The sequence below is a fragment of the Ornithorhynchus anatinus genome, chromosome 12 (genome assembly GCF_004115215.2).
Source record: "Ornithorhynchus anatinus isolate Pmale09 chromosome 12, mOrnAna1.pri.v4, whole genome shotgun sequence".
NCBI lineage: Eukaryota > Metazoa > Chordata > Mammalia > Monotremata > Ornithorhynchidae > Ornithorhynchus > Ornithorhynchus anatinus.
This window is the reverse complement of record NC_041739.1, coordinates 27,775,633-27,803,503: the sequence shown is the minus strand read 5'-3', so window position 1 is coordinate 27,803,503 and position 27,871 is coordinate 27,775,633. Positions and strand designations below refer to the sequence as shown.

Sequence of the window (27,871 nt, the reverse complement as noted above, 5' to 3'; positions counted from 1 at the left end):
TTCCCCCTCCCCCGCCTGTTCTTCCCCGCGCGGGCCTGCAGGGGGCGCTGCGGAGCGGGAGGGAGGGGGCGTCTCCCCCAGCCCCCCCCCCGGGAGCGGCCGCCCCCTGCTGGATGGTGGCGGGAGATGCGGGACCTGGGAACAGGCAGGAGTTGGCGTCTCCCCCAGCCCCCTCCCTTGCGGGATGGGGGCGGGGGTGGCGTCTCCACCAGCCCCCTACTCCCTGGGGGATGGTGGGGGGAGATGCGGGACCTGGGAGCCGGGGGGGTGGCGTCTCCTCCAGCCCCCATCCCCCCTGCGGGATGGTGGTGGGAGTGGCGTCTCCCCCAGCCCCCTACTCCCTGCGGGATGGGGGCGGGAGATGCGGTGCCCTGGGAGTGGCGTCTCCCCCAATCTCCCCTGCGGGATGGGGGCGGGAGTGGCGTCTCCCCCAGCCCCCTACCCCCTGCTGGATGGTGGCGGGAGTGGCGTCTCCCCCAGCCCAACTATTCCCTGCGGGATGGTGGCTGGAGTTGCGGGTCCTGGGAACAGGCGGGAGTGGCGTCTCCCCCAGCCCCCATCCCCCCTGCGGGTTGGTGGTGGGAGTGGCGTCTCCCCCAGCCCCCTACCCCCTGCGGGATGGTGGCTGGAGATGCCGGACCTGGGAACAGGCGGGGGTGGCGTCTCCCCCAGCCCCCCTCCGGTATGGTGGTGGGAGTGGCGTCTCCCCCAGCCCTCTACCCCCTGCTGGATGGTGGTGGGAGATGCGGGACCTGGGAACAGGCGGGGGTGGCGTCTCCCCCAGCCCCCATCCCCCCTGCGGGATGGTGGTGGAGTGGCGTCTCCCCCAGCCCCCTACCCCCTGCTGGATGGCGATGGGAGATGCGGGACCTGGGAACAGGCGGGGGTGGCGTCTCCCCCAACCTCCATCCCCCCCTTGCGGGATGGTGGCGGGAGATGCGGTGCCCTGGGAGTGGCGTCTCCCCCAGCCCCCCCGGGAGGGGCCACCCCCTGCGGGAGGGTGGCAGGGGCATGATAATAAAAAATGGTATTTGTTAAGCGCTCACTCTGCGCCAAGCCCTTTTCTAAGCGCTGGGGTAGTTCCAAGGTCATCAGGCGGGACTCGCCGTCTTCATCCCCATTTTGCAGATGAGGGAACTGAGCCCCGGGGAAGGGAAGTGACTCGCCCAAGGTCACACAGCAGACACGTGGCGGGGGCGGGATCGGAACTCACGACCTCTGGCTCCCCAGCCCGAGCTCTTTCCGCTAAAAGACCCTGGTGGCGGGGGTGGCGGGGAGATGCGGTGAGTCCGTCATTGGGCAGGGACGGTCTCTATCCGTTGGCGAATTGGACATTCCAAGCGCTTAGTCCAGTGCTCTGCACAAGGAAGCGCTCAATAAATACTCCTGAATGAAGGTGGTGCCCCGGGGGCAGAAGGCGGGGTAGGGTCTCCCCTTGCTCGGCTCCTCGATGTCCCCCATTCGTGGGGAGCCGGAGCTCCTGGGGCCCGATCCCCACCAGCCTTTGGATCGACGGCCTTGATCGACCCCCTTACTGTGTGCGGAGCGCTGTACTGAACGCTCCGGAGAGGACGGTGCAACAGGATGAGCAGGCACGTGCCCTGCCTCGACGACTTTTCAGCCCATAAGGGGAGACGGACCCCGACATAAGCACTGTGGGGTGCACGAAAGGCACAAATCCAAGTGCACCCGGGAAACATCGTAATAACGTTGGTATTTAAGCGCTCACTATGTGCCGAGCACTGTTCTAAGCGCGGGGGGGGGGGGGGGGGGGGGGGGGGGGGAGATACAGGGTCATCAGGTGAGGCTCACAGTTGATCCCCATTTTACAGATGAGGTGACTGAGGCCCAGAGAAGTGAAGTGACTCGCCCCACAGTCGCCCAGCTGACAAGTGGCGGAGCGGGGATTCGAACCCATGACCTCTGACTCCCAAGCCCGGGCTCTTGTCACTGAGCCACGCTGCCCAGTAAGCGCTCAATAAGTACGACGGGCCGAATCAGTCGATGCGATCGAACGAAGCCAGGGCGACTTGTCGTAAACTCTAGATTGCAAGCTGGTGGTGGGCGGGGGGCGGGTCTCCCAACTCCGATAGAGCGGACTCTCCCGGGCGCTTAGTACAGCGTCCTCGATGAAAGGTGAGCGCTCAATAAATAGCATCGATCGATTGCCCTTCTCGAGCAGGTGAGGATGTGCGGGAGGGATGAACGATTCCCGGAATTGATGGAAGGTCCCAACTCCCCCGAGCTGAGTGCCTGCGAACAGTGTGTAGTTTGTTGGGATTTTTGGGGTCGTGTCCGTTGCGCTGCTTCGGAGAGTGGAGGCTGTGTAGTTTGGGATTTTTTGTGGTCGTGTCCGTTGCGCTGCTTCGGAGAGTGGAGACTGTGTAGTTTGTTGGGATTTTTGTGGTCGTGTCCTTTGCGCTGCTTCGGAGAGTGGAGACTGTGTAGTTTGTTGGGATTTTTTTGTGGTCGTGTCCATTGCCCTGCTTCGGAGAGTGGAGACTGTGTAGTTTGTTGGGATTTTTGTGGTCGTGTCCATTGCCCTGCTTCGGAGAGTGGAGACTGTGTAGTTTGTTGGGATTTTTTTGTGGTCGTGTCCTTTGCGCTGCTTCGGAGAGTGGAGACTGTGTAGTTTGTTGGGATTTTTTTGTGGTCGTGTCCTTTGCGCTGCTTCGGAGAGTGGAGACTGTGTAGTTTGTTGGGATTTTTGTGGTCGTGTCCTTTGCGCTGCTTCGGAGAGTGGAGACTGTGTAGTTTGTTGGGATTTTTGTGGTCGTGTCCATTGCCCTGCTTCGGAGAGTGGAGACTGTGTAGTTTGTTGGGATTTTTTGTGGTCGTGTCCTTTGCGCTGCTTCGGAGAGTGGAGACTGTGTAGTTTGTTGGGATTTTTTGTGGTCGTGTCCTTTGCGCTGCTTCGGAGAGTGGAGACTGTGTAGTTTGTTGGGATTTTTTGTGGTCGTGTCCTTTGCGCTGCTTCGGAGAGTGGAGACTGTGTAGTTTGTTGGGATTTTTGTGGTCGTGTCCGTTGCGCTGCTTCGGAGAGTGGAGAATGTGTAGTTTGTTGGGATTGTTGTGGTCGTGTCCGTTGCCCTGCTTCAGAGAGTGGAGACTGTGTAGTTTGTTGGGATTTTTGTGGTCGTGTCCTTTGCGCTGCTTCGGAGAGTGGAGACTGTGTAGTTTGTTGGGATTTTTGTGGTCATGTCCATTGCCCTGCTTCGGAGAGTGGAGACTGTGTAGTTTGTTGGGATTTTTTGTGGTCGTGTCCTTTGCGCTGCTTCGGAGAGTGGAGACTGTGTAGTTTGTTGGGATTTTTTTGTGGTCGTGTCCTTTGCGCTGCTTCGGAGAGTGGAGACTGTGTAGTTTGTTGGGATTTTTTGTGGTCGTGTCCTTTGCGCTGCTTCGGAGAGTGGAGACTGTGTAGTTTGTTGGGATTTTTGTGGTCGTGTCCGTTGCGCTGCTTCGGAGAGTGGAGAATGTGTAGTTTGTTGGGATTGTTGTGGTCGTGTCCGTTGCCCTGCTTCAGAGAGTGGAGACTGTGTAGTTTGTTGGGATTTTTGTGGTCGTGTCCTTTGCGCTGCTTCGGAGAGTGGAGACTGTGTAGTTTGTTGGGATTTTTGTGGTCGTGTCCGTTGCGCTGCTTTGGAGAGTGGAGAATGTGAAGTTTGTTGGGATTTTTGTGGTCGTGTCCTTTGCGCTGCTTCGGAGAGTGGAGACTGTGTAGTTTGTTGGGATTTTTGTGGTGTGTCCTTTGCACTTCGGGGAGTGGAGACTGTGCTGCTGAAGACTGGGAGCCCCCCGTGGGACAACCTGATCACCTTGTATCCCCCCAGCGCTTAGAACAGTGCTTTGCACATAGTAAATGCCATCGTTATTATTATTCCCCGATGAGACCGTAAGCCCGTCAAAGGGCGGGGACTGTCTCTATCTGTTACCGATTTGTCCATTCCAAGCGCTTAGTACAGTGCTCTGCACACAGTAAGCGCTCAATAGATACTATTGAATGAATGAATTGAATGAACACTCCTTTTTGCATTTTTGTTTTCCTCTTCCGCTAAGATCCGACATGCTAGTTTCTGGTTAGGTATTTTTAAAAAAAAGATCTACGGATTTAAAAGTGAAAATCGGGCGTTCAGGGCAGTATTGGATGCAGGCAGTCTTCGACCTAAGATGTTTTGAGGTTTGACCGATGGGACTAAATTCCCCCTTTCCTCTTCTCCTATTCCCTTCTGCATCACCCTGATTTATATTGTTGGTGTTTGTTAAGCGCTTACTATGTGCCGAGCACTGTTCTAAGCGCTGAGGTAGACACAGGGGAATCAGGTTGTCCCACGTGGGGCTCACAGTCTTCATCTCCATTTTACAGATGAGGGAACTGAGGCGCAGAGAGGTGAAGTGACTTGCCCACAGTCACACAGCTGACAGGTGGCAGAGCCGGGATTCGAACCCATGACCTCTGACTCCCAAGCCCATGCTCTTTCCAGTGAGCCACGCTGCTTCCCCTTTATTCCAGCTGCACAGCGCTGATGTCCGGATCTGTAATTTAGTTAATGATATCAACGTCTGTCTCCCCCTCTAGGCCGTCAGCTCGTTGTGGACGGGGAATGTGTCTGTTGTTCTCTCAAGCGCTTAGTACAGTGCTTTGCACACAGTAAGCGCACCCTAAATGCGATTGGATGAATGAATACTTAACAGCGACTCCGAATTGACCCACAGGGCCGTAACCAAAGACGTCGACTCCTGGGGTTCAGGGAAACGGGGAGATTTCAAAGTGAGAGGGGGAGGAGAGGCCCAAATAGCCAAAAAAAAGTAGACATTTAGAAAGTAGCTGATTCTGACATCGCGAAGGAATGTCTGTTTTCCTTCGTGATGTCAGTCGGCTACCTTCTAGGAGAGCTTCCCTTCCCTATACAAGTATTTTATGGGAATACTTGGGAAGCAGTGTGGTTCAGTGAAAAGATCCCGGGCTTGGGAGTCCGAGGTCCTGGGTGCGAATCCCGGCTCGGCCACTTGTCAGCTGTGTGACTGTGGGCAAGTCACTTAACTTCTCTGTGTCTGGTACCTCGGCTGTAAAATGGGGATTAAGACTGTGAGCCTCACGTGAGACAACCTGATTACCCTGTATCTCCCCCAGCGCTTAGAACAGTGCTCTGCACATAGTAAGCGTTTAACAAATACCAACATTATTATTATTATTTTAATAAAGTCAGTCAATCGTATGTATTAAGCACTCACTGTTTGCAGAGCACTGTCCCAAGCGCTTGGGAAAGTACAATATAACAGACACATTCCCTGCCCACAATGAGCGTTCGGTCTAGGGGGAAGATATATGACAACTCTGGGTCACTTTAGTAAAAAAAAAAAATAAAATAGGGTAGCCAGCATTAATTCAGAGCTATTCTCCCATTTGTAACATTGCTTCTTTCGAGAAAATTAATTGAACTTTCCATTTCGCCTTGAAGGTTTTCCACTGTGTCCCAAGGCCTATGAGTGCGTGTGTGTGTGTATGTATAATAATGGTATTTGTTAAGCGCTTACTGGGTTCGAAGCGCTGGGGTAGATACAGCGTCATCAGGTTGTCCCACTTGAGGCTCACAGTTTTAATCCCCATTTTACAGATGAGGTAACTGAGACACAGAGAAGTCACTGTTGTAAGCGCTGGGGGAAATACAGGGTCATCAGGTTGTCCCACGTGAGGCTCACAGTCTTAATCCTCATTTTACAGATGAGGTAACTGAGGCCCAGAGAAGTTAATAATAATAATAATGTTGGTATTAAGCACTGTTCTAAGCCCTGGGGGAGATACAGGCTCATCAGGTTGTCCCATGTGAGGCTCACAGTCTTAATCCCCATTTTACAGATGAGGTAGCTGAGCCCCAGAGAAGTTAATAATAATAATGTTGGTATTTGTTAAGCACTGTTCTAAGCCCTGGGGGAGATACAGGCTCATCAGGTTGTCCCATGTGAGGCTCACAGTCTTAATCCCCATTTTACAGATGAGGTAACTGAGGCACAGAGAAGTTAAGTGACTTGCCCACAGTCACACAGCTGACAAGTGGCAGAGCTGGGATTCAAACCCATGTGTGTGTGTATATATATATATACATACATACATATAGCGTATAGACATGGTTTTAACCGTTTTAGAGCACTTACTAATCCACAGCTTAGGGTTCTTCAAATGTGCCTTAAAAGAAATACTTGCAATTTCTGACTTACCGATTTTAAGATTATCCTTTATGCTGCAGTCAGGTCTCAAATGGCGTGTGGTTTCCGGTCCAGGCAATAAAGGAAACGGCTGTTTGTAAAGGATTTTTTTGTCTCCCTTTCTCCGGAGTCTTAAGCGAGCATAGAGTTGTCTGGCCAACAGTTTTTGCTGTCACTAATACCATTATTATTTTGCACACTGCCTCTTTTATCGGATGACCTCTTGGCTCTTAGTACAGGGCTCTGCATTCACTCGGGGCTCGGTAGATAAGGAGGGAAAAAGTTTTGAGGCACAGCGTGTTATCGGTATTAATGTTTTTGATGGAGGCTGAAGAAAAATTTTAAGTTAAAGATATGTTAACTAAGTCACAGCACCTTTCCACCCAGGAGTTCTAGATAAGAAATATTTCTACTTGGGTGTTTATTTGGGAAGTGGGTCCTAAGAGAGGGGGTGTGACCGCGATAACATTGTTGCAAGTCTAAGTAATTTTAACCTTGAAGATACTTCGTATTGCAGCATAGCCTTTTTATGGAAAATTTAATATTTTTGCCAACTCAGTGCATCGAATGCTCTTTAAAAGAGGACATTTGGTAACAGATTAAGATTCCTTTGCTGGAATGGAAATTATATTTATACATTTTTCTTTGAATTTGTATCTGGCATGTTTCCTGAAATGCATTTAGAAATGATCCTGCATACAGTTGTGGAAGGTTTTGTGGGGTTTTTTTGTGGTATTTAAGCACTTACTATGCGACAGGCACTGTACTAAGTGCTGGGGTAGATACAAATTAATCAGGTTGGTCACAGTCCGTCGATCAATCAGTTGTGTTTATTGAGCTCTTACTGTGTGTAGAGCATTGAACTTACTTGGGAGAGTTTAATGTAACAGAGTTGATAGAGATGTTCCCTGCCCACAGTGAGTTTACATGTCCCACCTGGGGCTCGCTTTACTAATCTCCATTTTACAGACGAGGTCACTGAGGCCCAGAGAAGTGAAGTGACTTGCCCAAAGTCACACAACAGCCAATTGGCAGAGCCGGGATTAGAACCCAGCTTCTTCTGACTTCCAGGCCTGGGCTGTATCCACTAGGTCACACTGCTTCTGAAGTTGCATTCTGGAAGAAATGGCTTTGTATCACCTACACATGGACAGCAGATAATAATAATTGCACTTTTTAAGTGCTTACTATTTGCCAAATGCTGTACTAAACTCCCAAGCAGGTACATGCGTGGCACAGTGGAAAGGGCACGGGTGTGGGAGTCAGAGGTCGTGGGTTCTAATCCCTGCTCTGCCACTTATCAGCTGTGTGACTTTGGGCAAGTCACTTAACTTCTCTGTGCCTGTTACCTCATCTGTAAAATGGGAATTAAGACTGTGAGCCCCCGTGGGACAACTTGATTACCTTGTATCCCCCAGGGCTTAGAACAGTGCTTGGCACATAGTGAGTGCTTAACACTAGTAGTAATAATGGTATTTGTTGTTATTATGATCACTGGGTCCCAAATTGGGCTCACAGTCTAAGTAGGAGGGAGAATAGATATTGAATCCCCTTTTTGAAGATAAAGGAATTGAGGCACAGAGAAGTAAATGACTTGCCCAAGGTCATTCGGCAGACAGTGGCAGAGCCTGGGTTAGAAACCAGATTCTCCGACTCCCAGGCCTGTGCTCTTTCCATTAGGCCATGCTGCGTCCCATGTCTGCATTGAGCCATTCCTTCTCACACCATCCAGCATTGCGTCCAGATGAACTTGTGTAGCTGGAAGAGCATTCCCTAACTCCTTAACAGCTTCTTAAAACCAATGTTATGGTAAAACTGAATAGTATTAAGATACTGGTCGATCTAATGGGAAAAGATTTTAAAATAGGATTTACTTCTTTAAAAGTAAGATTATTTGCAGCATTATCTGATGACTTCTTATTCTATGTAAAGCCCTATTTAGGTCTGAATGTATTTTATTTGACCAAACTCCACAGTCTCAATCTTAGAAATTCGACTCACACTAAGTGCTTAGAGTAATTATGTTCAAGTATCAATATGTAAGCTAGATTTAAAATCACCATTCAGGGCTGGGTCATCCAAGCTGTATAATTATTGCAGTCACGTAAAATCTTCTGTGTTCGTTTATTGGGCATGTTTGTGTTTTTTCTCCAACCCAGAAAATGTTCCTTTCGTTGTGGCAATACCTATTTAGTAACTTTTTTCGGTTCTGGATGAAATGGGTCTTGCATCACCTCACCAGAAAATGTGAATTGCAGCGCATTTTTGATGATACCAAAGAAGGGGCTCGAAGGACCCAAAGAATAGGTAATACTAAAAACGTTTTATGCGGTGAAAATGCTTTGCTCCCCTAAGTGTTTCACCCTTGCCCTTTGGGAATTGTTTGGTCCTGGGGGAAACTTTTGTTAAAGACAGACCTATGTGAAGTTAGCTGCCTTAACTGGATGTATAGGTGTATTAGACAAAATTGGTAGTTTTGAGTGTTCTCAGTCGGTAGCATTTACTGAGCTCCTGCTCCGTGCCCAACACTGTACCAAGCCCTTGGGAGAGTTCAAAAGAGTTAGAAGGTTTGAGCTACGCCCCCAAGGAGCTCACAGCCAAGCAGGGAGAAAGATAAATAAATTACAGCAGGGGGAGAAATAGAGTGTATAAGATATGTATACATCGGATATATGGGGGGGGGGGGTTCTGTCATTTAAGCACCTGTGTGGCACAGAGGGGCCCATGTGGCAGATAAGGGATATAAAATGAGATTAGAGGTTACTGGGGGAGCACCTCCTGGAGGAGGTGAGATTTCTGAAGAGCTTGGATGTTTGGAGAACAGTTTTGTCAGATATGAAGGGTCCCGGAGTTCCAGGCAGTTGGGAGGATGTGAGCGAGAGTTCAGCAGTGGGGGAGAGAAGAGAACAAGGTACAGAAAGTATTTTAGCTTGAGAGGAACATGGAAGGTAAACTGAGGTGGAGTGGGAGAAGAGAATAGAAAGTGGGGGAGAGCACTGACGGTTTTAAAGCCAGTGGGCTGGAGTTTCTGCATGATGCACAAAGGGATGGGCAACCATTTAGAGCTTTCTGAGGGGTGGGGAGATGTGTCCTGAATGATGTTTTAGGAAAATGATCTGGTAAGCAGAGCTCAGTAAGAAACACATTAACATTTTATTTGGCAGCCTTGGAAGAGACTGAGGATTGTTTAATTTTAGAAATGGTGCAGCTTATTTTTTTCCTCTTCTGTCACAGCAGAATCTGAAGGCTTTTACAGTGGAGACACTCTGCTCTGTTGCAAGTGTGCTTTGTTTTATTTGGTTGACTTGGGGACTTTGATTTTCAGTACCCTCAAGTACAGCACCAAATATTTTTCTGGATTTACTTTAGTTTGCTTGGTTTCCATATGCACACCAGTTAGCCAAAGAGATTCTCTCTGCGACACATTCAAGGTTACAGTCTCACCATCAGCAGCATCTCTATATGGAAGCATTATGATTTATAAAAAAGCCGCTAAAAAAAGTTATCCTGACTCCAAATATTGATTTCCAAACAATTTCAGTTGATGTCACGTCTCATAAATGATGCCCCATGATTCTACATCTAGAAGTACTAAACTGAAAATGCATAATATTTTGTATACTAGATACTAATTCAATATATAAAGGACATTGACTTGATGATACTTTGTTTTTCTGTTTTTTCTTCAGAGTACTCTTTGGAATTCTCAAAGAATAAGGTAAGATGTAACATTGATACATTTTCTGAAATTCTTAAAGTTTATTTGCTCTTAGAAAAACTTGCATTTTTTTAATTTGTGTCTGTGGAAATGTACATACGCGTTTGTTACTGTCCTTTGAGGAGTTTGGTGGTGTTGCTATGAGGCAGTAGTGTTTATTTAAATGCTTACTGTGTGCAGAACACTGTACTAAGCACTGGGAGAGAATACACAGATGTGCAGCTATGGCGGATTAACATGTGACTGAGTCCCTTCTCATCGTAAGAGTCTGAAGGTAGTCCCGTAATCTACCTTTGCATTTGCTTTTTTATTTCTTCTTCTTTGAACACTGTCCTCTCTTAGCCTGCTAAGCCAGTGCGCTTTTTTTATGGTGTTAAAGCGCTTAATATGTTCCTGATACTGTACTAAACCCTGAAGGGAGTGCTTTAAGGGAGTAAACTGACTGCATACATCAGTCAAGGATTTTGCTACTTCACTCTTTTCTATGAACATCTATATTTTTGTGTTCTTTATAAAAAATCACTATTTTCTTCACTCGGTGTTCATAAAAGCATCATGTTAAAGTCCAGCTAATTTGAGGTGTTGTAGGGATCAGTTTTGTTTTATTAAAGGGGAGAAGCAGCGTGGTCCAGTGGATAGAGCATAGACTTGAGAGTCAGAAGAACCTGGGTTCTAATGCTGGCTTTTCCACTTGGCTACTGGCCAACTCACTTCACTTCTCTGTGCCTTAATTACCTCAACTGTAAAATGCGGTATGTGGGTCATGGACTGTGTCCAACCTGACTAGCTTGTATCTACCCCCGCACTTAGTACAGTGCCTGGTACATAGTAAGCGCTTAACAAATGCCATTAAAAAAAAAAACTGGGACAGAAGTGACGGGAAAGATGTCCCGCTGGGAACGAGTAAAGGCCTGTGCCGTTTCACATGTTTGGAGTAACATTTCTTCAGTCATCTATCCGGGGTTCCTTCTTCCCTCCCCAAGGTAGGGTGAGTAGAGCAAGAAAAGGAATATTCATTCATTCACTCAATAGTATTTATTGAGCGATTACTATGTGCAGAGCACTGTACTAAGCGCTTGGAATGTACAAATCGGTAACAGATAGACAGTCCCTGCCCTTTGATGGGTTTACAGTATAATCGGGGGAGACGGACAGACAAGAACAATAGCAATAAATAGAATCAAGCAAAAGATTACAAAGTCAAACTGGTTTACTTTACTTCCTGTTAGCAGGTCCTTTTAATTATTGTTTTACACTACAAAGAACCGCGGAGTCTCTCTTGGAATCCATCGGACACATCTCGGTCTGGTCATGAAAAGGCTGGGACTGAGAATCTGTGTGAGGAGGTCGATTTATAACTCTAGTGATTTGTATGGTGCTGCTCACCCTCGTCTCATCCCTGCCGATTGGGTGCCAACAAACAAGTAGGCAGGCAGTGTGACCCATTGGAAGGTACACCTAGGAAACGATGTATTATGCACTGGTTAAAGGCACAGGGACGATCAGGTACATCCCTGGCCCATAAGAAGCTCACAGTCTAAAAGTGTTTGTTGGGGAGAATGAGGGACGGATTCACAGGGAAAGAAATCGCGGGATAAATATAGTGAAACTGGTGTATATATAGCTGCATATAGAGAAGCAGCATGGCCTATTGGATAGAGCACAGGCCTGGAAGTCAGAAGGATGTCAGAAGGACCGGGTTCTAATCCCAGTTCCTCCACTTGTCTGCCGTGTGGGCTTGGGCAAGTTACTTCTCTAACTTCTCTGTGTCTATTACCTCATCTGTGAAATGGGGATTAGGAATGTGAGCCTCATCTGGGACATGAACTGTGTCCAACCTGATTAACTTGTGTCTACCCCAGTGCTTTAGTATAGTGTCTGGTACGTAGTAAGTTCTTAATACATACCATTAAAAACAAATGAAATGAATAACCAAATCTGAAGTGTGTTACTGCTAAAGGAACAGTTTTCCAGCTCCTCGCTGCGTCGAGCCAAACAGTTACAAGTTTCCCAACATCCTGGCAGTTGATTCAGCTGGATGGGACCTCACCCAGCGATGATAATGTTGGTATTTGTTAAGCACTTACTACGTGCAGAGCACTGTTCTAAGTGCTGGGGTAGATACAGGAGAATGAGGTTGTCCCACGTGAGGCCTCACAGTCTTCATCCCCATTTTACAGATGAGGGAACTGAGGCACAGAGAAGTGAAGTGACTTGCCCACAGTCACACAGCTGACAAGGGGCACAGTTGGGATGGTAGCCAAGAGCGGTTAGGGCTGTTTGGAAGATCCCGAAGCACCAGTGGAGAAGGAGGAGGAGCCACAGGCCACCTGCCTGCACCCCCAGTCCTGACTCTGCCATTTCCTCTGTAGTAAAAAAAAAAAAAAAAAAAGTTTGGTGTTGGTAGAGGCTGATTTTTGTCTCTTTCCTATTGCCCTGGATAATTGAGTTAGTTACATTCCCGGGATAAGTGAAAGCTGCTGAATTGCATTTTTTTTCTGCTTTTCTACAGAAGTGATATTCCATTATTTACCTCTGAGGCCTTCCCCTTTCAGACTGTAAACTCGTAATAGACAGGGAATGTGTCTGTTATATTGTACTCTCCCAGGTGCTTAATACAGTGCTCTGCACATAGTGCTCAATAAATATGATTTATTGATCAAGAGCCCATTGATTTTTTTAAGTGGAATCTTTCCTAAATCTCTGAGAGGCAGTCTTACCCAACTTCAGTTGGAAGTTGTTGAGGAGCTTATTGTACACCCTCGCACTATATAAATGTCTGCCTTCCAATAAGGGTGGAGGCCTAACTGCAGTTAATGCAAGCTGCAATACTATTGCAACCCAAGGTGTTTGGTACTGCTCTTCACAGATCATTTATGCCTTCTGTTCGAAAGAAGCTATTCACAATGTAAGATTTTTCAGATTAATAGCATAGAGTGATTAACGATCTCTTTTCTAAAAAAATGATTAATTATACGTTGCTATGAATTGCACTTTAAACTCTGAAAGTTCAGCATATTGTAACACCTTAAAGTTCTTTGTGTTGATTTCTTTTTTCCCTTCTGGCATTTAAATATTAAACTTACAAAGAAGGTGCCTCTTTCTATGTAAATCACTTTTTCTCTCAAAAATCAGTTTCAAACGAGTTTTACAAGCAGTGTTTAGAAGTGATAACACTTCTCCCAAGTTTCAAAGCAGCAGAGAAGGCAGAACTCATGCCTCTTGCTTTCCAGTCCGGTGTGTTATTGGATATTTATTCCCTGGACCATACTGCTTCTCGGTTTTTCTGAACTATACTCTTGCATACTTTCGATTTAGTAGAGTAAGTTATTATTTAAACCACATCAATTTTTGGCAGTTTAATAGGCTGAATCTTTTGTTCTTTATATTCTAAAGAATATAAATAAGCCTAATAAGCCTGCAAATGTTAAGTCCTTTGTTTTTTCATGTGCCAGTAGATTTTACAGAATGCTGTTCATGCCAGCGAGAGTGATGTGGAAATATGGGTTAAAGATATAATGAAGGAAAAGAAGATTAACCCTCAAAAGGACCCAGGGTATGTTTGTGGTTAGTAAAATACTGTTTTTCTGTTAGGCTGTGACAGAGTTTGCCACTGGTACTTACTGAATCCTTTATCTGTTAAATATCAAAAGTGAAATCTGTTTTATGAGTGTGTGGAAGGAAAGGGGCATTGTATTCTACAGTCTATGTATATGAAACTTTCTAAATTTGCTGAATTTGCATGCCAGTCTTGAGTCATAACACTGGTCGCAGATTCTAAGTACAGAGTTCTTAAGCTCCACATAGCAATGTAGATGCATTCCAGAAAAGCATTATTGAATCAATGGGAAAGTGAGGCTTATATTCTGTCCCATTTTCCCTAACTTGAGGAAAATGATTTAAGTACAGCTCTTAAATGTATGCGGGCAGCTAAGAATGGGGTAGTTTCTTCGTTGTAGTAGATCTCCTGTTGGATAGTTATGCTGCCTTCCAAGTGTGGAGTATTTGTTGACCAAATTGGGTTCTTTACCACATGGGACCAAGCAAGAAGACATTGGCTTGGATTTTAAAGCAAGATATATTTGTACCTTTAAGGAAGAATTAGTTATGTGACCCCCCCCCCCAGCATCCTGTTAGTTCAACCTTCACAACATCCCTAAAATTGACCCTTTCCTCTCCATCTGAACTACTACTATGTTGATCCAAGCACTTATCCTGTCTTGTGATTACTGTATCAGCCTCCTCACTGATTTCTCTGCCTCCTGTCTTTCCCCATTCCAGTCCATACTTCACTCTGCTGCGGAAGATCATTTTTCTTAAAAAAAAAAAAAAAAAGTTCATTACATGTTTCTCCACTCCTCAAGAACCTCCAGTGGCGTCCCAGCCACCTCTGCATCAAACAGAAACTCCGTTTAAGTCCTCTTAAACCTTTTTTCCCTCACATTTTCTACATCCAGGTAGAACTTTTAAGCCCGCAATCACCATGGTTCCCCGACTCCCACACCTTACTAAGCTGATTTCCTCCAACAACCCAGCATGCTCACTTTGCTCCTCTGTCACCAACCTACTCACTGTACCTCAATCTCATTTATCTCACCACCAGCCTGTTGCCCACATCTTCCTTCTGGCCTGGAACTCCATCCCCGTTCATATCTAGAAGACTCTCCCACTCTTCCCGCCTTCAAAGCCTCATTAAAATAACCTCTCCTCCAAAAGGCCTTCCCCGATTAAACCCTCATTTCCTCTCTTCCCACTCCTTCTTTGTTGCCCTTGCACTTGAATTTGCACTCCTTTATCATCCCACCCTCAGCCCGATAGTACCTATGTACTTATCTGTAATTTATTTTGTCTGTCTCCCCCTCTAGACTGTAATCTTGTGAGCAGGGAACATGTCTATCAACTTTGTTATATTGAACGGTGCTCCGCACACAGTAAGCACTCAAATATGATGGATTGGTTCTCGGTTTTCAGGGTGATTAAAACACTAGATAAAGCTACTAATGAGGGATGTGGGAGGGTCTTGGTTCCTGGAGATGTTTAAGAAAAGAATAGATATCTATATGGCCTGGATGGTTTAGTCATTCACCTGAGTAGAAGCAGAGGCTGGAGCAGATGGAACACTTGGGGTTCCTGCCAACCTGTCAACGGGTTACCTCCCGCCAGGCGCCTGTTAGCATTTCAGATTCCCTTCCAGGGTGCTTTCTTTTTAAGAACCTGCTGAAAGATGGCCCAAAGAAGTCAGGTCTCTTCTCTGGATAACTGCTGTTTGGCTTTACTCTAGTCCTGTAGGAAACAAATGAACCACCAAGATTTGGATGCCTCCTTTTGGATTTGCAGTCTTTGTTTTTCTGTGGTTTAGTTTGGAAAACCCTATGTTTACAGTCCAAACAATACAGCCACTTGATCTTTTTCTAGGATAGTGGTGTTGCTGACTGAAATAATGAACTAAGGGAGCTATAATGACAGAAAAATGACTTATCCTTGCCCTGTAGGTGTGAAATAGTTCAGTTGTTTTAGGCATTCCTCCTAGCAATGTGATTTCTTCAGGAAAAGATCCCCTGGGCATGGAAAAAGTTAAGTTTTACTATGAAAGTACCTCTAAAATCAAGAATTTTTGTGTCCTTTGGAACCTTTTCATCATTAATTTGTAATCACTAAAAATTATAAACTCAAATACTGTATCAGCCCACCTGCTCTGAGATCATACAAGTAGAATGTAAATCACATTCTTTTTCACTTTTCCGGTCAATGGTGTGTTATTGAGTGCAGAACAGCACTATACTAAGTACTTGGTAGACACAATTCTTGTCCTCAAAGAAGCTTACAGTCTAGTTAGGGAGATGGACATTTAAAATATTTGAGTTAGGGGAAATGGTTCTTTCCTAGTAGCTATTGTCAAGGCTAGGCAATGTTGAAATTGTGAGCCTCTTTTTAAAATAGCAGTTATATTTCAGATAATTAGATATTGCTGTTAGAAATAGGACAATAATAACTTTCTCCTTCATGAACCTGTTTTTGAATTGCAGTTTTAAAATCAATATGGAGGTGTGTTTGCTACAGATATCAGGTTATAAAAAGCTCTATCTGGATGTAGAAAATGTGAGAAAAAAGCCTTATGACTCTGATAACCAGGAGCATGAAAAGTTACTAATCAAGGTAATGTATATTCTTCTGACTTTGGAATCGTAATAACATTTTAGAAAACTGAAAAATTACAGGATGGAAATGATTATAATTTTTTTTAGCAAAATAGGCCAGTCCTTTTTTTTTTTAACCCCCTGAAGATTGGAAGACTGATTAGCTATAAATTTGGTTGATCAGTACACTTATACCTTTCAAGAAGTATATTTAAGTAATTATTTCTGTGGCATATGAACATTTTAATTTATCTGTTAAAGCTGATTTTCATTGAAAACATTTAGTAACTCTATGTCCTCTAACCATTTCTTAAGGTAAATGAGTAAAGTTTAAATAATTATTTATTAGATTTTCATTTTCGAGAGATTTGAAGTCATTCCAAGTAAAAAATGCTCTATCAGGAAACTTTAGATGTTTTAATTCAATTCTGAAAGCAAATTGTTCATAGAAAGAAGGCTTTCTTCCTTTTTCCTCCAATTCCAAATATTATGTATGAGTCCTTTAGTTTATTGGCATCAAATCACACCTCGTGACTTTGGAGTACTGATGATACAAGAATGATTTAAAAAATAGTTGAAGCCCGGGATAGTCATGTGAAACCATAAGAAAATCACTGAAAACATAGGCACAATTCCTGGCCAACAGTTGTCTTCTAAAAGAAATAATTACCACCTTTAAACTTGCCCAGAAGCAGTAGTGGAACAGCTTGGTCTTGTGATTGGTTTTTTTTTTTCCCCCCTCTTCTTGTTCCGTCTTGCTCTGGGTTTTCATGAACCCAACTCAATTTAGCCCCATGCCTGGCATAACTAACTCCCCACACCTTCTTGGTACTGCCACTATTTAAAATCTGCTAAAATGAGGTATGGGCGTAATGGGATTAAGGTCTTGGCAGGCTGGTATCAATTCATGATTTGGTTTATGCCTGCCCTTGTTCTCGAAAATATCTACACTCCTTAGAGACCAGGTTACGGTAGTTTGGTGCAAATTCTTGTTCCAGATCAATACAGCTGCAAATTAATTCGGTGTTAATCTGTTTGTGGAAACAGTAGCTAGTAAGGGAAGACACACCCTTAAAGTTTTAGGTTTCTGTAAAATACTGATCTATTTTCAACCTGCCAGCCCTAATAGAGTTTGTCACTTTATGTCATACTTGAAGGAAATTCCACTGATAGTGAAATTTACCGTTGGTTTCATCGGTGAAGCAGCGTGGCCTAATTGAAAAAGTATGGGTCTGGGAGTCAGAGGACCTGTTCTAATCTTGGCTCTGCCACTTGTCTGCCGTGTGACATTGGGCAAGTCATTTAACTTCTCTGGGTCTCAACTACCTCATCTGCAAAGTGGGGATTTCACAGTTGAGAAAACTGAGGCACAAGAGAAGCTAAGTGACTTGCCCAAGGTTACGCAGCAGACAAGTGGTGGAGCTGATATTAGAACCCAGATTCTCTGACTCTCAGTCAGGCCTGTGCTCTTTCCACCTGGCCATGTTGCCTCTCTTGAGGCTGTTGAGGTTGGAGTTCCTTGTTCCAACAGAGCTGCTGCTCCAGAGCTCCGTGCAGATGTCCCACTGTTCAGGATCTTAACGTTTAACTGTCTAAGCTGGCCTGCAAACCACAAGTAGAAATAATTTTGTGGTTTATGTGAGCTATATGAGATGACCATTCATTTGTTCCGCCACAACTGCTGTGATGTGTAAGTCTTCGAGCTCCCTCTGCTGTCCTGATCTATTTGATGAGATGCCACAGTTTACATGATATTTTTCTGGCCGATATTCTTCTTTATCTGGCAAATGGAAGATGGAGTTGGGGATGATGAGGTGGTTTTGGTCCATTCATTCAACTATTGTTGTTTTAGTTTGCCAATTCCATGTGGCCCAGTTTGGGTATGGCTACCAACCCTAGCATTAAATTCATCCATTATAATTAGCATATTTGGTGTTGGCACTCCCCATGATTGTGTATAAAATCTTTGAATAAATGTTTTTTTTGTTCCCATCACCTTGTGGAGGCATATGCTGGTGGCAAAGATTTTGTTTTGTAGGCAGATGTGAAGTCTTCAGATAGTCACCTGCCTCTAGGCAGATTCGGGTAGGCCTGATAGTAGTGATTGCCTGATTTGCAAATCCAACTTCTGATAATCAGTTTTCTAAAAGGAAAATTGGGCGCTTTTAGCTATTTCTGGTGAGCTCTCCTTTTGTCTGCTAACCTAGTCTCGCTTGGTGCTTTGAAATCGACTCTGACCTGATCAGTTAATATCCTGTCAGAACTGTTCTTATAGGCTGATGATGGTTTTGTACCACAAGAGAACACTATTATCCAGTTGTAATCTACTGACTGGATATGGAAGTGCCAGTTATAAAAAGAGGAAAATGTGTGGTGTATGCAGGAAACTGCACTCTATTCCAGGTTAACCAAGAGACTGAGTAGGGGACCACATAACCCTAAGAACTTCCCTTTCCTGGGTCAAACTAGAGGAGGACCATAGAGGTTCAAGAATAAATGCAAATATAAAGTAAGAAATGGCTTACCATTGCCTACTGGATCTGGCTCCAAAGAGGGTTTCTTGCCCTTTTTTGTATGTCAGTCAGTCAGTAGTACTTCTGTTGTTGGGTAGGGATTGTCACTATTTGTTGCTGAATTGTATTTTCCAAGCACTTAGTACAGTGCTCTGCACACAGTAAGTGCTTAATAAATACAATTGAATGAATGAAGTGTTTACTATGTGCAGAGCTCTGTACTAAGCACTTGGGAAAGTACAGCACAACAGGATGAGCTGACACGATCCCTGCCCATAACGATCCAGGCCAACCTCTCAAATTCCACCTCTTCCCTTCCCCAGTAAGAACCCAGTGACAAGCTGAATGTGAATTTAAAGACAGCAGTCCACTCTAGTCCTTGTGAGTCAGAAGACAAAATACAGGGAACCTTACCTTGCTACAGATTCCCCTTTCCTGAATCAAGCCAGTGGAGGAGCATGGAGGTCAAAGAAAAACCCAAACGTGAAGACAGAAATGGCCTACCTTACCTGCTGTCCTCCTGCTTCCTGGATCTGGGAAGAGTAATCAATGGGGAAAAACTAAAAGCAAATAAGCCACTACTCTAGCTGACTCAGAGAAATAGTTTGAAAGCTAAAAAGTAGGCTGCTTTTAGTTTTTTGAATTGTCCACAGTCCAAATTGAACATTGGCATTATTTCCACATAATTTCAAAACTATGACGTTAATGAATGACATGTTAATGGGGGTTAAAAAAAAAAAACCTGGAAAATTAAGAATTTCTATTTGTAATATGGAAACATGTTTGTTCAGCTTTGGAATCAGTTGATGCCTAATGAAAAACTGAAGAACAGAATCACCAAGCAGTGGGGAGATATTGGTTTCCAAGGTGATGATCCCAAAACAGACTTCAGAGGAATGGGCATGCTGGGATTAGTCAATCTTGTGTAAGTGAAAATATACATTTCTTTTCCAAATGAAATTGCATGTGTCTGAAACATAATGACCTCTCAAATAATGTTTTCTTTATTTTCAACCCTGTCTAAACCTGAATTGCAGTACTTCCTAATAATGCCTGCCTCTGGAAATGGTAAAGTGTCCCAATTAGTTTAGCTCCAGCCTGTGATGTTATCCTCTCACCCCCTCACTCCCTTTCAGTACTTACAAAGAAATAATTTGATTTCCCCTTTCACCATCCTTTAGGAAAAAGCACCCAGATAAAGATGATGGACTCTAGAAGGGAAAAAAATCTCCCAGTTCCCTTGGTCCCTTAGCCAGGCTTCTCTCTCCTTGGTGTCCTTGGCCGGCTTCCATTTTCACCTCTCTACACATTTTTATTTCTCCCGAGGGGACAGACCCAGGAATATTTGTAAGTTCTTCACCGTGTACATTTTAGTTGGAGTTAGTTGAGAACTCAGGGCAGGGAATGTCTTTTTATTGTTGTACTCTCCCAAGCACTTAGTACAGTGCTCTGCATACAGTAAGAATTCAGTAAATATGCTTGAATGTTTTGAACCTGGGTATTCATTCATTAATATTTACTGAGTCCTTACTGTGTGCAGAGCACTGTACTAAGCACTTGGAAAGTACATTTCAGCAATAGAGAAAATTCCGGCTCACAGTCTAGAAGAGGGGAAGCAGACATCAAAACAAGTAAACAGGCTTCAATAGCCAATATAAATAAATAGAATTGTAGATCAAAACAAGTAAGCATTAATATAAATAGAATTATAGACGTACAAATATACACAAGTGCTGTGGGGTGGGGGGTAGCGCAAAGAGAGCGAGTCAGGTCGATGGGGAGGGGAGAGGAAACTGAAGAAAAAGGGGGGCTTAGTCTGGGAAGGCCTTCTGGAGGGGGTGAACCTTCAGTAGGGCTTTGAAGGGGGGAAGTGTGATTGTTTGGTGGATTTGAGGAGGGAGGTCATTTCAGGCCAGAGGTAAGACCTGGACCAGGGGTCGACGGCGGGACAGGCGAGAATAAGGCACAGTGAGGAGGTTAGTGGCAGAGGAGCGGAGTGTCGAGCTGGGCTGTAGAAGAGAGAACGGAGGTAAGGTAGGAGGGAGCAGGGGTAATTGAGAGTTTTGAAGTCAATAGTGAGTTTTTCTTGATACAGAGGTTGATAGTAACCACTGGAGATTTTTGAGGAGACGGGGGGTGACATGCTCTGAACATTTCTTAGAAAGATAATCTGGGCAGCAGAGTGAAATAGAGACTGAAGTGGAGAGAGACAGGAGGTTGGGAGATCAGGAAGGAGGCTGATGCAGTAATCCAGTCTGGATAGGATGAGTGATTGTACTAACGTGTATCCAACAAAGGAACTAGCAGCTAAAATGGCAGAGACTTATTTGAGCCAGTTGAAGCAGAATATGTGAGCAGATTGAATGTGATGCAGGGACATTTCCCTCATAGTTCTATAGTAGAGGATTTGTTCTTAAAATCATACCGAGAAAACAGTCCTTCCAGCCTGATATATTAAGCAGCAGAATGAAGGCACTATTAAAACCTAATTCTTGCCTTTCCTGTATCTTTTTATAGCTGATCAAATTTGCAAAAGTATTTCTCAAAACAAAACATGGAGCTGGCAGAAATTTCTGCCTTGAAAATAAACATTTTAACATTTAGTAGTATTTGTGGTTAAAATTTAGCACTGACTGTGTGCTACGCTTTGGGGCAGCTACAGGATAATCAAAGAAGGATACAAGCCGTGTCACACAGAAGATTCACAGTCTAAGAAGTGGGAAGAGCAACTGTCACCTTTAACAAATAAGGAAACTGACACACAGAGAAGTAAATTTGCCCAAGATCATACTGCAGGCAAGGGGTGGAGTCCGGCATAGAATTCAGGTCTCCTAAATTCCTGTCCTTTGCCCTTTCCACTGTCACACTACCTCATTTCAGTTAATTTTCTTTGTTTCCATTTAGAATAAGCATGTGAACTTCTCTCCTCAGGAAATATTTAAGAAAAAAAATAGACAGCATTGCAACTTGGCTAATTTATGTCCCAATCCCATTTCAAAATAAGGTCCTGGGTAGATATTCTTTTGAGGTTATTCAGTCTGTGATTCTCGGTTTTAGTTTGAATCGGAAGAAATAGGGAGCTAGGGAGGGGGTTGGAAGAGGAATAATATTCAATAGTTGGTGCAATAGAGGAGGATTATTCTGGCGTAGCTCAGTAATAGTTCTGGACATATAAATTTATTGTCAACATTGTCTAACCCACAGGTCCGCCAGGATGCACATACCCTACAAGGTCTTTTGTGATGGCCTCAGCACCCTAGAGATGGCGTCCCCACCCCTCCCACCTTCCTCGCTCCCCCAAGCACACCCTTTCCATTCCCAGTTCCACATCAAGGAAGATGGAGGGAGCATTAGAGGTTTGAAGGAGGGGACCTGGCTCTCATTCCCATCCCCAAGTACATGCTTGCCAAATTGCCTCCAGCACAATTTTTTAGTATAACGCAAGGGTGACATACTCCCAGCCCTTTTCTAAAAGGATCAGTGGAAAGGACCTTTTAGCTGGGCTACAGCAGGTGACCTTTTTCCCCCTCCAGACCTTGGAACTACCAGGACCAGGGGGTGATCGCCTCCTCTTTTTTCCTTTTCTGGATCCCAGGTTGTGGGAGCCACTATCAATCAATGGTTTTTGTTGAACGCTTACGGTGTGAAGAGCACTGTACTAACATGTCAGTAGAGTTGGGAGACATATTCCCTGCTCTCAAGCAGCTTACACTCCCATTTCTTTGTCTCTCTTACCCCAAGCCCTTAGTCATGCTATAGTCCAAGGGGTCCCATGGTTTGGTTCCCCCTGTATTCAGTGATCAATTTTTTTTTTTCATGGAGACTATAAAAAAATGAAAAGACTTATGTCAGCTTGTTACATTTTTAGGTATTTTAGCGAACATTATGCCAACGAAGCTCATCAGATCCTTTCTCGTTCCAATCATCCAAAATTGGGGTAAGCCAGATGTACTGCAAAACCATAACAAATCTTGAATGTAAATTAACCTGAAACAATAAAGGTACCCTTGGAGGGCTCTTCTTAAAATGCAAATTCCTAAAAGTTTTAGTAGTCAACAAGTAAAGAAGATTAAATTGTAGGGAACTTTTAGGAATAAATAATTGTTCTTTACTCGTAAACCTTGTTTCAATGGGTTGAGAATTAAATCCACAAATACTGGACACTTAGGATTCTCTGACAATAGTAACAGTAATAATTAGCATGTCAGAGAACTTTTACTTTTGAGATCAGTGAAGAAAATTAGTGAAGAAGAAAGAAGAAAGTTTGACACCATAGAGAACTGTATTTAGTCCTTGTTTAAAAGTTCACTTTTTGTCTGAATTATGCACAGACCCTGTATCATTTTCATGATCTGTTTTATTAATAGTAATAAAAATAGTGGTATTAAGTGCTTAATTATGTGCCAGGCACTGAACTAAGTTCTGGGTTGGATACAAGCAAATTGGGTTGGACAGAGCTCCTATCCCATGTGGGGATCACACTCAGTCCCCATTTTACAGATGAGGTAACTGAGGCCCAGAGAATTGAAGTGACTTGCCCAAATCTAATCCAAACAAGTGGCAGGGTCTGGATTAGAACCCAGGACCTTCTGATGCCCAGGCCCATGCTCTATCCACTATGCCATGCTGCTGGACTCTAGGGATCAGCAACTTTTTAAAGGAACTTGAATTCTGAAACCTTAAGTCAACTTATATTTTTAGTTTACAGTTAGTTTGAATGACTAATATGAAAATATTATCTTTTCTTGTACATTTCCAGTTGTAATTTTTTGTTTTGAAGTACTGATGTACCCAGTTAGCAACATTAATTGGCTTCATAAAAGTAATTTTAAGTGAAAGCACTAAATGTAAGAACTAGCATAAAGCATATTGTCTTTCCAAAATTGACAAAAAATATATAGAGACCTTTAAAACAGTGATTTTTTTTATATAATACGTAACATGGTCACATGGCAACATAAAATATCTACCAATTAAGGAATGTGAATTAGATGTTTTAATGTGTGTAAACATCCAGATATTTAATTTTCAAGTTACCTTTCATGTCCTATCTAGCAAGAAAACCCCTTGTTTCTAATACACTGAAATCTACCATTATTTGCTGCCAAAAAGAGAGCAAAGAGTGTGAAATCAGTCAGTAGTATTTACTGAGTGCATACTCTGTGCAGAGCACTCCTAATAAGGGCTTGGGTTTTTAATCTCTCCAACACAGGTCTGAGTACATCAGAGGTTGAAGAGGAGGGGAAAAGACAAATGGATGTTTTGAGGGAAAGTAAAAATTGGGGGCTGCAAAACCGGAGTTATCAAAGAACAAAAGGAAAATATCAACATTAAAGTTCAGTAGCACAATTGCAAAAAAAAAGAAGAGCATTGTAATGGAAATCCCTGTAGAATGAAACTATCATAGTTGAGAAAGGTGAAATTATGCTTCATGGTCCTTTTATTTAAGCGCTGAAAAATAGAATTGGCATTTAAGGAGAAAATCTATCAGATTAGGTCTTTTATCCTTTTAAGTGTTGCAAACAAGAAGACTTTCATGCCAGCAAGAAACTCCATTGTAATTTTGTAGAGAAGGCTGAATGATAATGAATTATAAAGATGATAGAGTGAAAAAATGTACTCAAAATTTAGAATTAAAAATAAAATGCTCAATGTTGATAACCCAGTGAGCAAATGCTGATTTTTGTTTAGAAGTTGAGCCTATTCCTCTAACTGGAATTGTTTCTGGTGTTGCAGATATTCCTATGCAATTGTTGGAATTAATCTGACAGAGATGGCTTACAGTTTGCTGAAGAGTGGTGCTCTGAAGTTTCATCTCTATAATTTAGTTCCTGGCACCCCAACAATAGAACACTTTCATCAGTTTTATTGTGAGTATGGAAACTAGTTTCAACTGGTAGACAAATGGAATCTCAGTCTGTTAGCTGGCCCTCTAGATCTGGTGTTTTATATCTCTGACTCTTTACATAGTCCCACCCTTAGCTGGCACAATCTAATAATAATGGTAGCGTTTAAGCACTTATTATGTGCCAAGCACTGTACTAAGCACTTGGGTAGATACAATATAAGCCATGCCGGTCCTTCATTCATTCATTCAATAGTATTTATTGAGCGCTTACTATGTGCAGAGCACTGTACTAAGCGCTTGGAATGAACAAGTCGGCAACAGATAGAGACAGTCCCTGCCGTTTGACGGGCTTACGGCCTAATCGGGGGAGACGGACAGACGAGAACGATGGCAATAAATAGAGTCGAGGGGAAGAACATCTCGTAAAAACAATGGCAACTAAATAGAATCGAGGCGATGTACATTTCATTAACGAAATAAATAGGGTAATGAAAATATATACAGTTGAGTGGACGAGTACAGTGCTGAGGGGATGGGAAGGGAGAGGGGGAGGAGCAGAGGGAAAGGGGGGAAAAGAGGGTTTAGCTGCGGAAAGGTGAAGGGGGGGTGGTAGAGGGAGTAGAGGGAGAAGAGGAGCTCAGTCTGGGAAGGCCTCTTGGAGGAGGTGAGTTTTTTAAGTAGGGTTTGAAGAGGGGAAGAGAATCAGGAATCAGTCCTTCCTGGCCTGTCATTATTTGCTGTGTGTTAGCAAAACATCCTGCAGCTTGTTTAATGGTCATTATTATCAGAGCCCACCGCTCCTTGTGGGGCAAACTGGAATCCACCATCCTGGGCGTGCTGGCACTCTGAGGCCATGGTCCAGAGCTTGAGGAGCTGGGCCAGGGAGTGCTGGGGGTTGGAGCCGGGGCCTCTGGGGCTGCCATTTACCTGGATCTTGGGGCAACCAGAGTCTAACCCCCTTCTCTACATGCCTCCCTCCCCTGCCCCGCTGCTACAATCCACCATTCACCTGTATCTAGACTTTGGGGGAGCCAGTGTCTTGCCACCTCCACAGGCTCTTCCTGAGGCTGGAATCCTGGCAGAACGGCCAGCACAACCTAAGGGGATGGTCATCGCTGTCCTCCTCAGGCAAGAGACTATCACGTAGGCAAACCCTTTCCTTCAACTGTTAGACTGCTGGTTCTAGAAAACACTGTGAATGTTTGGTAGGTGTACAACATTTGCTCTTGATTGGTTAAATTTTGCATGTGAAACGAAAATCTCCTGCTAAACCAAGACTTGACCCATTTTAAGATTCCCATTGTGATCCAGAACCCTTTGAGGGGTACTTCCACAGGAAGACCCAAGTTTTAGGAAGGTTTGCTTAAAAGCAGAAAAATAATTGTAATACAACAAAATTAAGGTGGGATATAAAGCAAATTTATTCACTGTCACTTATATTAATGAATGCGATTCAGATATTATTCTTAGGACTCCTGTTTTGTTTTCATCACCACAGGTTATCTGGTGTACGAGTTTGACAAATTTTGGTTTGAAGAGGAGCCAGAAAGCATTATGTATTTCAACCAGTACAGAGAGAAGTTTTATGAAAAGGTTTCAGGACTTCTGCTGGATTATAACGTAACACTTTCCCTAAAAAGTATAAATAGCCCTTAGTATCACCTGAATCCTGTTACATTTTGCACATCAAATGAAATTATGAGGTGTGATGGCATTTCACTGACCAATTTCACTTGAAACTTTGTTCAACAATGTATCGTTTCCCTCACATTTCTTGGAAAAGCATTTCAGACATTCTGTTGAGAAAGCTAGGGACAATCCATTTCTGTTTACAATTGTTTGTATTCTGATATCCAAAGGTAAGTTTTCCTTCCAAAGACACTCTGTATGTGGGACCCTGTACCCTACAGTATGAGACTTGGGACTTCACCCTTTGGGTTGAGAAGAATGATTCAGGTATTATGCTAATCCATCAGGTTCACTTAAGTGTAGTAAAATCAATGGCTTTTCTGTTAAGGTAAAGACTGTCAGGTAAAAATTTTCAAGAGAGCCCCTTTTAGAAGAATTTTCATATTGGAAATTGGTTTCTACCGTTATTTTGTTTTTCTTTTTAGGCAAATGATAGCTTGGGATACTGACATGATGATTGCTTTCTAAAATCTTTATCTCAGTTGGTCAGTTTACTTCAGATGTGTTAAAGCATTTATCGTGTCCGCAAGCAAGCCTGTTTAATGCCTTGAAAATGGATTTGGTGAGGGGCACTTGGATATAGGAGTAATATTGTTTCATGATTTAGGGAATCTTAGGTTTTCATCCTCAAAGATAATCTGATTTCTCAACGTGAAGTTCAAAGGGATTTATCTTTTTTTCATAATCTGGTACTTAAATCCAAGAAAAAAATCTGATTTGTCTTGAAAGTTTAGTATGGAATTTTCCTTTATCCCTCCATTTGTATGTATGTGGTTGAATGTGCAAGACACATTTGCCAAGAAAATCCCAATTATTGTATTTACGGAAAGACTTTTTTGTTTAATAAAGTTGTCTTTAAGACTCAGACACAAGAGAGCAATTTAAACCTGTTTTTTAAAATCTCCTTTATGTATTAGGAAATTAGAAAATGACACTCTATTTCAAATCAGGCTCCCTAAAAATATACACTTTTTATATTTGCATACAGATGTGGTCTGTTATAGGCTAAGGTAGCCTGAGTGAGTATAAGTAAACTGTGTAGTTGTGCATGATGCTCCAGGTTTGCTCTCCCAAGTTTAATTCTGAGAACTACTTACGTGCAGAACTCTGTTCACTAAGAGAAGCTTGCTTCTTCAGAAACCATGTGTTAGTTTGATTTAAGGGCTTTCAAAAATACAAGTGCCCCTTACAACACTGCTGAAACCTATCTTGTTGCTCTGGGTATTTTGTAATTTGGTATTGGCTTGTTAAATATTATATTTTAAGTGAAAGATTTTCAGGTTATTGTAGCACTGACTCTACCTTCATTGCATTTAGACAGTTTCCAAATGATTTGTTCTTTTATATCTGTTTACTAATCTCTTTTGAAACTCCTGAAAGAGATGAGTAGTTGGAAGTAAACAGATTGGAAAGAATAACAAAATATATCAGTTTTTCTCTCTGGGTGCATTCAGCAAAATTATAATTTTTTTAACTTGGCAAAATAATTTAATATACTGATCTAGTATAGATTGAGGACTTTTATTTATTATATTTTAACATTCTGTAGGGGAAAAATATATAATTTGGTATTATTATACTTTTGATAAGACTATAACTGCCACCAACTGTAGATCCCGTATTTGGAAGTAACAGGGTACCGACAAGGAGCGTGGAGACAATGAATGATTTTAACACTTAACTGGGATTTTGGGGTTTAGAGGGGAGGGGGTGTTTAATTATACACAGTTAGGGAAAATAATGTTCTTAGGGTCTCATTCCA

At 43.3% G+C, this 27,871-nt stretch overlaps 1 protein-coding gene across 4 annotated transcripts in view; it reads left to right on the top strand.

The window, feature by feature from the left end:
- ELMOD2 (ELMO domain containing 2) overlaps window positions 1–27,871 on the top strand; it is a 30,620-nt gene that overhangs the window by 134 nt on the left and 2,615 nt on the right. For 2 of the 4 annotated variants that reach the window (XR_005660616.1, XM_039913693.1), the window contains exons 2-9: window positions 8,364–8,511; window positions 9,894–9,922; window positions 13,381–13,478; window positions 15,949–16,078; window positions 19,364–19,497; window positions 22,441–22,509; window positions 24,309–24,442; window positions 25,919–26,040. Coding sequence is in view for 3 of the 4 variants with exons in the window: in XM_039913693.1 (XP_039769627.1) it covers window positions 8,367–8,511; window positions 9,894–9,922; window positions 13,381–13,478; window positions 15,949–16,078; window positions 19,364–19,497; window positions 22,441–22,509; window positions 24,309–24,442; window positions 25,919–26,040 (861 nt within the window). In the remaining variant the exon portion in view is untranslated. Of the gene's footprint in view, window positions 1–1,939; window positions 1,968–8,363; window positions 8,512–9,893; window positions 9,923–13,380; window positions 13,479–15,948; window positions 16,079–19,363; window positions 19,498–22,440; window positions 22,510–24,308; window positions 24,443–25,918; window positions 27,016–27,871 lie in introns of those variants that run through there. The other 2 variants (XM_029077062.2, XM_029077061.2) reach the window with 2 other exon arrangements.